This window comes from Salvelinus namaycush, unplaced genomic scaffold (genome assembly GCF_016432855.1).
Source record: "Salvelinus namaycush isolate Seneca unplaced genomic scaffold, SaNama_1.0 Scaffold83, whole genome shotgun sequence".
NCBI lineage: Eukaryota > Metazoa > Chordata > Actinopteri > Salmoniformes > Salmonidae > Salvelinus > Salvelinus namaycush.
The window spans coordinates 232,929-245,000 of record NW_024061564.1 but is presented as its reverse complement, the minus strand read 5'-3'; the positions used below and the strand labels follow the sequence as shown (position 1 = coordinate 245,000).

The window sequence follows — 12,072 nt, the reverse complement described above, 5'->3', positions numbered from 1 at the left end:
GAAAGGGAGAGAGCGAAAGAGAGGCACGGAAAGAGAAAGGGAGAGAGCGAAAGAGAGGCAGGGAAAGAGAAAGGGAGAGAGTGAAAGAGAGGCAAGGAAAGAGAAAGAGAGGCAGGGAAAGAGAAAGGGAGAGAGCGAAAGAGAGGCAAGGAAAGAGAAAGAGAGGCAGGGAAAGAGAAAGGGAGGCAGGGAAAGAGAAAGGGAGGCAGGGAAAGAGAAAGAGAGGCAGGGAAAGAGAAAGAGAGGCATGGAAAGAGAAAGGGAGGCAGGGAAAGAGAAAGAGAGGCAGGGAAAGAGAAAGAGAGGCAGGGAAAGAGAGACAGGGAAAGAGAAAGAGAGGCAGGGAAAGAGAAAGGGAGAGAGCGAAAGAGAGGCAAGGAAAGAGAAAGAGAGGTAGGGAAAGAGAAAGGGAGGCAGGGAAAGAGAAAGGGAGGCAGGGAAAGAGAAAGAGAGGCAGGGAAAGAGAAAGGGAGGCAGGGAAAGAGAAAGGGAGAGAGCGAAAGAGAGGCAGGGAAAGAGAAAGGGAGAGAGTGAAAGAGAGGCAAGGAAAGAGAAAGGGAGGCAGGGAAAGAGAAAGAGAGGCAGGGAAAGAGAAAGAGAGGCAGGGAAAGAGAAAGAGAGGCAGGGAAAGAGAAAGGGAGAGAGCGAAAGAGAGGCAGGGAAAGAGAAAGGGAGAGAGTGAAAGAGAGGCAAGGAAAGAGAAAGGGAGAGAGCGAAAGAGAGGCAGGGAAAGAGAAAGGGGGAGAGCGAAAGAGAAAGAGAGAGAGCGAAAGGAGTGATGAATGGGTGCTTTGATGTCATCATGCCCAGTGGTTAAGGTCATTGGGCCCACAGGACACTGCACAGACACAAAGACCTCTAAATAGTCTCCCACTCCCTCTATCCCTCACTCCTCTCCTCTCTTTTCTCTCTCTCACTTCTCTGTCCCTTTCTCTTTCTCACTTGAGGAGCCTGTCTCTGGTATTTATTCATAAGCTTTACTTTTGTGTCGGATATTTGGTTCACTGCTTGATCACATGGACACGTTTCTAAACACACGTGTGCATCAGGCATGTGAGCGTGTGTGTGCATCAGGCATGTGAGCGTGTGTGTGCATCAGGCATGTGAGCGTGTGTGTGCATCAGGCATGGGGACAACCGGTCAGTCCTCCAGGCCCAGCAGGAGGCTGCTACACCCTTTGTGTTTCCTCTGTTTTCCACTAGTTTAATTTCACCAGTCGTCCTCTCTGTTTTCCACTAGTTTAATTTCACCAGTCGTCCTCTCTGTTTTCCACTAGTTTAATGTCACCAGTCGTCATCTCTGTTTTCCACTAGTTTAATGTCACCAGTCGTCCTCTCTGTTTTCCACTAGTTTAATATCACCAGTCATCCTCTCTGTTTTCCACTAGTTTAATTTCACCAGTCGTCCTCTCTGTTTTCCACTAGTTTAATTTCACCAGTCATCCTCTCTGTTTTCCACTAGTTTAATTTCACCAGTCGTCCTCTCTGTTTTCCACTAGTTTAATTTCACCAGTCGTCCTCTCTGTTTTCCACTAGTTTAATATCACCAGTCATCCTCTCTGTTTTCCACTAGTTTAATTTCACCAGTCGTCCTCTCTGTTTTCCACTAGTTTAATGTCACCAGTCGTCCTCTCTGTTTTCCACTAGTTTAATGTCACCAGTCGTCCTCTCTGTTTTCCACTAGTTTAATGTCACCAGTCGTCCTCTCTGTTTTCCACTAGTTTAATATCACCAGTCGTCCTCTCTGTTTTCCACTAGTTTAATGTCATTCCTCAGATGACTGCTTGTAAATCCAATAAAGGAAAAATATCAGCAGCACCAGAAGTCATTGTTGTAAGTCAAGCTTGTAAAGTTAGTATTTGGGTTTAAAGACAGTCTGTTGCTTTTAAGTCATGTTTATTTACTTTAGTCATGCTTAAGAGAATGTGTGTGTGTGTGTGTGTGTGTGTGTGTGTGTGTGTGTGTGTGTGTGTGTGTGTGTGTGCGTGCGTGCGTGCGTGCGTGCGTGCGTGCGTGCGTGCGTGCGTGCGTGCGTGCGTGCGTGCGTGCGTGCGTGCGTGCGTGCGTGCGTGTGTGCGTTGTGTGTCTTGTGCTTCAGACATGTCCTCTAAGGGTCGTATCTAATGGTCAGTGACTGTTTGAACTCTCTACCCACCTTCACCTTGATCCCAAAGTCTATATGTACAGTGTGGAATTGTCTGACTAGTTTGGACAATAGGTACATTTCCTCTGCTGATTCTGTGTGTTATTTCAGAGTCAACTGTTTGTTTAGTTTAGGTTGTGGTATTGAACCAGCTGGGAGCTTCTCTGTGTAGATCAGCGGGAAGCTTTTAGTCCACTAAACTAAAGGTTTGTTATGTATGTTAGGACCGAATGGCCATTCTCCATTATCCATTATCCATTCTCCATTCCCCATTATCCAGTCCCCCCCATTGTTTCCCAAAACACTCCCCCTGGCTGCCTCTCTGTTAGACAAGAGTGTAAAGTGAAACACCCTGGGGCTCTCTCTGGCAGTGCTCTGCTGTGTTAAGAGGAAGAGGCATTCTCAGGGTGTAATGTTTTAATTCAGCCACTAGAGGGCAGCGGTGTCACACCAATCTACCAGAAAGCAACCAAACTCCACACAGTCAGAATGCATGCTTAATAAGTGGCAGGAAGTGCAAGGTTAGGTTAATGAACAGAGTTTTCAAGCTCTTCATGTGTAATGTATTTGAAGTATTCTTGGACCATTACTAACCTCCCTCTCTCTCTCTCCTCTTCCAGTCGGTGTATAACCTGGCCAACGTGGCGTGTAAGTGTCACGGCGTGTCCGGTTCCTGTAGTCTGAAGACGTGCTGGCTCCAGCTGGCAGACTTCCGCCGCGTCGGAGAGTTTCTGAAGGAGAAGTACGACAGCGCCGCCGCCATGCGCATCGGACGCAAAGGAAAACTGGAGCAGGTCGATAAACGCTTCAACGTCCCCACCCCGGAGGATCTGGTCTACACCGACCAGAGCCCAGACTACTGTCTGAAGAACGACACCACCGGCTCCATGGGAACCCTGGGGAGACTCTGTAACAAGACGTCAGAGGGGATGGATGGCTGTGAACTCATGTGCTGCGGGAGAGGATACGATCAGTTCAAGACCTATAAGCATGAGAGATGTCACTGCAAGTTTCACTGGTGTTGTTATGTCAAGTGTAAGAGGTGCACTTCACTGGTGGATCAGTTTGTCTGTAAGTAGGGAAGGAAGGGAGTCTGGACGATGGACGGACGGACGGACAGTTCCACATGGGGCAGGGAGGGAGTCTGGACGATGGACGGACGGACGGACGGACGGACAGTTCCACATGGGGAAGGGAGGGAGTCTGGACGATGGACGGACGGACAGTTCCACATGGGGAAGGAAGGGAGTCTGGACGACGGACGGACGGACGGACAGTTCCACATGGGGAAGGAAGGGAGACTGGACGATGGACGGACGGACGGACGGGCGGACAGTTCCACATGGGGAAGGGAGGGAGTCTGGACGACGGACGGACGGACGGACAGTTCCACATGGGGAAGGAAGGGAGACTGGACGATGGACGGACGGACGGACAGTTCCACATGGGGAGGGGAGGGAGACTGGACGATGGACGGACGGACGGACAGTTCCACATGGGGAAGGGAGGGAGTCTGGACGACGGACGGACGGACGGACAGTTCCACATGGGGAAGGAAGGGAGACTGGACGATGGACGGACGGACGGACGGACGGACAGTTCCACATGGGGAGGGGAGGGAGACTGGACGATGGACGGACGGACGGACAGTTCCACATGGGGAAGGGAGGGAGTCTGGACGATGGACGGACGGACGGACAGTTCCACATGGGGAAGGGAGGGAGTCTGGACGATGGACGGACGGACAGTTCCACATGGGGAAGGGAGGGAGTCTGGATGATGGACGGACGGACGGACAGTTCCTCATGGGGAAGGGAGGGAGTCTGGACGATGGGGTAGGGAGGGGCTGGAATGGAAGGACATGTAACCCATGAGGGGTGTAAGATTATATAACAATAATAAATAAATAAAAATAAATCATGAAATATGTAAATAAATAAAGTAAAAAAATGCGTTGCTAGTAATTGAATGAGACTTTTATATGACTCAAGCTGCCTGAGGGAGGACTTGACCGACAAGCAGGCGAATGCAAAACAGAAAGGCTGTTCGTTTTGTTTGTTGTCTACTGGTCGGCCATTTGCTTCCTCTCCCCATCGCAACTGTCCCCTGATTGGTGGCTCGTGCAGTGACGACCAGGAAGTGATGTCACCAGTATCCTTGTTCCCTGGTTGGTGGAATGGGAGGGGGAGGCTGGATAGACTCCTCTTACTTTACAGACTCTTCAAAACGAGAGAGCGAGGAAGTCAGAGAGAGAGAGAGAGAGAGAGAGAGAGAGCGGGAGAGAGAGAGAGAGAGAGAGGGAGGGAAAGGGAAAGAGAAGGAGAGAAAGACTAGAAAGGGATGGATCCCAATGAACTGTGCCAAAGCTCCTTTCACCTCCTCTTCCACTCACTCCTCTCTTCTCCACCCTTCTCACCATAGGTTGTTTCTGTTTTACGTCTCATCCTCTTTTCATCACCCTTATTTCATCACCCTGCTAGAGCTCTTAGAAACCACCAGTACAAGCCAAAGGACACCACCTCACACATGAACTGTTGATTTTGGAACTCTGTAACCATGGAACCACAGCATGTGTTCTAATCATTTACCCACTAGACATCATGTTGACCTCTAGCCTGGAAGACAGCACAGCTCATGACTTTGGGCACTGAAAGCAAACATAGCTCTGTGTAACCTATAGGGACAATGTGAGTCCCAGAGGACAAGAAGAACAAGAGTTGTGTTGATTGAAGGGAGGACTCAGAGACCTTGGCTGGACATATTGAGATAAGAGAAGAAGAGAGAGAGGAAACACCTGCGTCCTTCTACAATACATAGACCTCTCACTCTACCTTTAGATGCATGCTGTTCTATCATCTAACAGCATCATTACGTTGTCATGGACTGGATTACTGATCACAGGCCCGTGGCTCCTCGCTGTTCAATAACAGACTGCTGTATCTCTCTATTCAACAGGTGGGCCACAGCTATTGTGACCATACCAATAGCCGTCTCTAAGCCAATGTCATGACAGTCACACAGCTACCAAGCTTTGTTAGCAGGATGCAACAAATGTGTTATAGAGTTCAAATGTCTGGGAATGAATTGTAAAAAGCAGAAGAAAGTGAACGGAGGAACTCGGAGGACTGCAGATTATTATAGTGGGGATGAGGTACATAGAGATAGTCCATCGAAAATTATATTTTATTAATAATTACTTTTTCATTTTATACTTCATATATGTATTGTTTTGATGATCCTGTCTTTTGACACAGAGGCTTTGGTTTCGTCCTATTCCCTATGTAGTGCACTACTTTTTGCTAGAGTCCTATGGTCCCCGGTCAAAAGTAGTGCACTATATAGGGAATATGATGTCATATGGGACAAACCCTTTTAGACATTGTTGTTCAGCGGAACCTCTATCCCTGAGGTTCCTTCCTGCTTGGAATGTCTATTGTCCAATCTCTGCCAAATGCTGCCCACTCTTCAGCCAATGACAGACAAGCCTTTCCTTTGTCATCCAATGAGTGTTGTGGCAAAGTACTACTCATGTAAATATCAGCAGACCTTATCCTTATATGCAGATAATGACACTTTTACAACATACAGACTCCAGGTCTCTCAGAGTGTGTTCTTGTCTATATTATTCTCTCTGAAAGATTGTTGTCGTGATGTGATCCATTAATATTCTCCATGTGTATATTGTATTATCCCCCCCACTTCAAAACAGTCATATTAAACCAATAATAGTGATGATTATAATAAGTAGAAGTGTTTTCCTCTTTCCTAATCCTCTCATGATGCCCTTCTAGTGACAGGGAGGCTGAAGAGGCCTACTGTGTCTTCATTTGAGTGTGTGTGTGTGTGTGTGTGTGTGTGTGTGTGTGTGTGTGTGTGTGTGTGTGTGTGTGTGTGTGTGTGTGTGTGTGTGTGTGTGTGTGTGTGGCCTCTCATTATCAATAATGTTTTATGACACATTAAAACAATACTTCCGGGATTTTACCCATATACTTAGTCATTGTGCTAACGCTAGTTAGCATTGGCTCACAAAACTACCTCTAACGTCCTTCATACTGGACACAGAGACATACAAACGGTATCCATGAGTTCATCGGACTCTGGGGAAGTAGATAAAGTGCCAAAATATCCCTTTGAGTTGTGTGCACCTCGAGTGGGAAAAATACTACCAATAGCCATTCATAATATAGCAAGCAATACATTATGCTTAGAACTATTGTAAACAAAAGACAGAGTAGCAGCAGCAGCAGGTGTATGCTGTAGCACATGGCTATCCTAGCCTAGCATCTCCTCTCCTCTGTATTAGTCATGGCTAACCTAGCCTAGCATCTCTCTCTTCTCCTCTGTTGGAGTCATGGCTAACCTAGCCTAGCATCTCCTCTCTTCTGTATTAGTCATGGCTAACCTAGCCTAGCAACTCTCTCTTCTCCTCTGTAGGAATCATGGCTAACCTAGCCTAGCGTCTCCTCTGTAGGAGTAGTAGTGTCAGACCTAGCCTAGCGTCTCCTCTGTAGGAGTAGTAGTGTCAGACCTAGCCTAGCGTCTCCTCTGTAGTAGTAGTAGTGTCAGACCTAGCCTAGCGTCTCCTCTGTAGGAGTAGTGTCAGACCTAGACTAGCGTCTCCTCTGTAGGAGTAGTAGTGTCAGACCTAGCCTAGCGTCTCCTCTGTAGGAGTAGTGTCAGACCTAGCCTAGCGTCTCCTCTGTAGGAGTAGTGTCAGACCTAGCCTAGCGTCTCCCCTGTAGGAGTAGTAGTGTCAGACCTAGCCTAGCGTCTCCTCTGTAGTAGTAGTGTCAGACCTAGCCTAGCGTCTCCTCTGTAGGAGTAGTGTCAGACCTAGCCTAGCGTCTCCTCTGTAGGAGTAGTGTCAGACCTAGCCTCGCGTCTCCTCTGTAGGAGTAGTAGTGTCAGACCTAGCCTAGCGTCCCCTCTGTAGGAGTAGTGTCAGACCTAGCCTCGCGTCTCCTCTGTAGGAGTAGTGTCAGACCTAGCCTAGCGTCTCCTCTGTAGGAGTAGTAGTGTCAGACCTAGCCTAGCGTCTCCTCTGTAGGAGTAGTGTCAGACCTAGCCTAGCGTCTCCTCTGCAGGAGGAGTAGTGTCAGACCTAGCCTAGCGTCTCCTCTGTAGGAGTAGTAGTGTCAGACCTAGACTAGCGTCTCCTCTGTAGGAGTAGTGTCAGACCTAGCCTAGCGTCTCCTGTGTAGTAGTAGTGTCAGACCTAGCCTAGCGTCTCCTGTGTAGGAGTAGTGTCAGACCTAGCCTAGCGTCTCCTCTGTAGTAGTAGTGTCAGACCTAGCCTAGCGTCTCCTGTGTAGGAGTAGTGTCAGACCTAGCCTAGCGTCTCCTCTGTAGGAGTAGTAGTGTCAGACCTAGCCTAGCGTCTCCTCTGTAGTAGTAGTGTCAGACCTAGCCTAGCGTCTCCTCTGTAGGAGTAGTGTCAGACCTAGCCCAGCGTCTCCTCTGTAGGAGTAGTAGTGTCAGACCTAGCCTAGCGTCTCCTCTGTAGGAGTAGTAGTGTCAGACCTAGCCTAGCGTCTCCTCTGTAGTAGTAGTGTCAGACCTAGACTAGCGTCTCCTCTGTAGGAGTAGTGTCAGACCTAGCCTAGCGTCTCCTCTGTAGGAGTAGTAGTGTCAGACCTAGCCTAGCGTCTCCTCTGTAGGAGTAGTAGTGTCAGACCTAGCCTAGCGTCTCCTCTGTAGTAGTAGTGTCAGACCTAGCCTAGCGTCTCCTCTGTAGGAGTAGTGTCAGACCTAGCCTAGCGTCTCCTCTGTAGAGGTAGTGTCAGATTGTGACAGTAGATTAGGAACACTAGAACGGTGTAAAGGACGACCAGCACACTGCTCTCAGATAATCCTGATAATCACAGATTAGACAACTGTTATTACGACACAGTAGCCACACCCCCTGACACCACACTAGCTACTGTACCCCTGTATAGGGCCATACATACTACACTGTTATAGCCACACCCCCTGACACCACACTAGCTACTGTTCCCCTGTATAGAGCCATATATACTACACTGTTATAGCCACACCCCCTGCCACCACACTAGCTACTGTTCCCCTGTATAGGGCCATATATACTACACTGTTATAGCCACACCCCCTGCCACCACACTAGCTACTGTTCCCCTGTATAGAGCCATATATACTACACTGTTATAGCCACACCCCCTGCCACCACACTAGCTACTGTTCCCCTGTATAGGGCCATATATACTACACTGTTATAGCCACACCCCCTGTCATCACACTAGCTACTGTTCCCCTGTATAGGGCCATACATACTACACTGTTATAGCCACACCCCCTGACACCACACTAGCTACTGTTCCCCTGTATAGAGCCATATATACTACACTGTTATAGCCACACCCCCTGACACCACACTAGCTACTGTTCCCCTGTAAAGAGCCATATATACTACACTGTTATAGCCACACCCCCTGCCACCACACTAGCTACTGTTCCCCTGTATAGAGCCATATATACTACACTGTTATAGCCACACCCCCTGACACCACACTAGCTACTGTTCCCCTGTATAGAGCCATATATACTACACTGTTATAGCCTCACCCCCTGACACCACACTAGCTACTGTTCCCCTGTATAGAGCAATACATACACTGTTATAGCCACACCCCCTGCCACCACACTAGCTACTGTTCCCCTGTATAGAGCCATATATACTACACTGTTATAGCCACACCCCCTGACACCACACTAGCTACTGTTCCCCTGTATAGAGCCATATATACTACACTGTTATAGCCTCACCCCCTGACACCACACTAGCTACTGTTCCCCTGTATAGAGCAATACATACACTGTTATAGCCACACCCCCTGACACCACACTAGCTACTGTTCCCCTGTATAGAGCAATACATACACTGTTATAGCCTCACCCCCTGACACCACACTAGCTACTGTTCCCCTGTATAGAGCCATACATACTACACTGTTATAGCCACACCCCCTGACACCACACTAGCTACTGTTCCCCTGTATAGAGCAATACATACACTGTTATAGCCACACCCCCTGACACCACACTAGCTACTGTTCCCCTGTATAGAGCCATATATACGACACTGTTATAGCCACACCCCCTGACACCACACTAGCTACTGTTCCCCTGTAAAGAGCCATATATACTACACTGTTATAGCCACACCCCCTGCCACCACACTAGCTACTGTTCCCCTGTATAGAGCCATATATACTACACTGTTATAGCCACACCCCCTGACACCACACTAGCTACTGTTCCCCTGTATAGAGCCATATATACTACACTGTTATAGCCTCACCCCCTGACACCACACTAGCTACTGTTCCCCTGTATAGAGCAATACATACACTGTTATAGCCACACCCCCTGCCACCACACTAGCTACTGTTCCCCTGTATAGAGCCATATATACTACACTGTTATAGCCACACCCCCTGACACCACACTAGCTACTGTTCCCCTGTATAGAGCCATATATACTACACTGTTATAGCCACACCCCCTGACACCACACTAGCTACTGTTCCCCTGTATAGAGCCATATATACTACACTGTTATAGCCTCACCCCCTGACACCACACTAGCTACTGTTCCCCTGTATAGAGCAATACATACACTGTTATAGCCACACCCCCTGACACCACACTAGCTACTGTTCCCCTGTATAGAGCCATATATACGACACTGTTATAGCCACACCCCCTGACACCACACTAGCTACTGTTCCCCTGTAAAGAGCCATATATACTACACTGTTATAGCCACACCCCCTGCCACCACACTAGCTACTGTTCCCCTGTATAGAGCCATATATACTACACTGTTATAGCCACACCCCCTGACACCACACTAGCTACTGTTCCCCTGTATAGAGCCATATATACTACACTGTTATAGCCTCACCCCCTGACACCACACTAGCTACTGTTCCCCTGTATAGAGCAATACATACACTGTTATAGCCACACCCCCTGCCACCACACTAGCTACTGTTCCCCTGTATAGAGCCATATATACTACACTGTTATAGCCACACCCCCTGACACCACACTAGCTACTGTTCCCCTGTATAGAGCCATATATACTACACTGTTATAGCCTCACCCCCTGACACCACACTAGCTACTGTTCCCCTGTATAGAGCAATACATACACTGTTATAGCCTCACCCCCTGACACCACACTAGCTACTGTTCCCCTGTATAGAGCCATATATACTACACTGTTATAGCCTCACCCCCTGACACCACACTAGCTACTGTTCCCCTGTATAGAGCAATACATACACTGTTATAGCCACACCCCCTGACACCACACTAGCTACTGTTCCCCTGTATAGAGCAATACATACACTGTTATAGCCTCACCCCCTGACACCACACTAGCTACTGTTCCCCTGTATAGAGCCATACATACTACACTGTTATAGCCACACCCCCTGACACCACACTAGCTACTGTTCCCCTGTATAGAGCCATACATACTACACTGTTATAGCCACACCCCCTGACACCACACTAGCTACTGTTCCCCTGTATAGAGCCATATATACTACACTGTTATAGCCACACCCCCTGACACCACACTAGCTACTGTTCCCCTGTAAAGAGCCATATATACTACACTGTTATAGCCACACCCCCTGCCACCACACTAGCTACTGTTCCCCTGTATAGAGCCATATATACTACACTGTTATAGCCACACCCCCTGACACCACACTAGCTACTGTTCCCCTGTATAGAGCCATATATACTACACTGTTATAGCCTCACCCCCTGACACCACACTAGCTACTGTTCCCCTGTATAGAGCAATACATACACTGTTATAGCCACACCCCCTGACACCACACTAGCTACTGTTCCCCTGTATAGAGCCATATATACTACACTGTTATAGCCACACCCCCTGACACCACACTAGCTACTGTTCCCCTGTATAGAGCCATATATACTACACTGTTATAGCCTCACCCCCTGACACCACACTAGCTACTGTTCCCCTGTATAGAGCAATACATACACTGTTATAGCCACACCCCCTGACACCACACTAGCTACTGTTCCCCTGTATAGAGCCATATATACTACACTGTTATAGCCTCACCCCCTGACACCACACTAGCTACTGTTCCCCTGTATAGAGCAATACATACACTGTTATAGCCACACCCCCTGACACCACACTAGCTACTGTTCCCCTGTATAGAGCCATATATACTACACTGTTATAGCCTCACCCCCTGACACCACACTAGCTACTGTTCTCCTGTATAGAGCCATATATACTACACTGTTATAGCCACACCCCCTGACACCACACTAGCTACTGTTCCCCTGTATAGGGCCATATATACTACACTGTTATAGCCACACCCCCTGCCACCACACTAGCTACTGTACCCCTGTATAGAGCAATACATACTACACTGTTATAGCCACACACCCTGACACCACACTAGCTACTGTTCCCCTGTATAGAGCCATACATACAGATAGAGCACCGATATGCCATCCAAAAAAGAAACGTCCTCTCCCTGTCAACTGTGTTTATTTTCAGCAAACTTAACATGTGTAAATATTTGTATGAACATAAGATTCAACAACTGAGACATAAACTGAACAAGTTCCACAGACATGTGACTAACAGAAATGGAATAATGTGTCCCTGAACAAAGGGGGGGTCAAAATCAAAAATAACAGATGTTACCCCACTCTTCCACCAAGGCACCTGCAAGTTCCCGGACATTTCTGGGAGGAATGGCCCTAGCCCTCACCCTCCGATCCAACAAGTCCCAGACGTGCTCAATGGGATTGAGATCCGGGCTCTTCGCTGGCCATGGCAGAACACTGACATTCCTGTCTTGCAGGAAATCACGCACAGAACGAGCACTATGGCTGGTGGTATTG

General features: G+C 48.2%; 1 protein-coding gene across 1 annotated transcript in view; it reads left to right on the top strand.

The window, feature by feature from the left end:
• The window catches only part of wnt5b (wingless-type MMTV integration site family, member 5b), a 37,578-nt gene extending 34,347 nt beyond the window's left edge, over positions 1 to 3,231 (top strand). Inside the window, exon 4 of the mRNA XM_038987726.1 lies at positions 2,763 to 3,231. Coding sequence (XP_038843654.1) covers positions 2,763 to 3,221 — 459 coding nt within the window. The 3' untranslated portion in view covers positions 3,222 to 3,231. The remainder of the gene's footprint in view (positions 1 to 2,762) is intronic.
• The last annotated feature ends 8,841 nt before the right edge of the window (positions 3,232 to 12,072 follow it).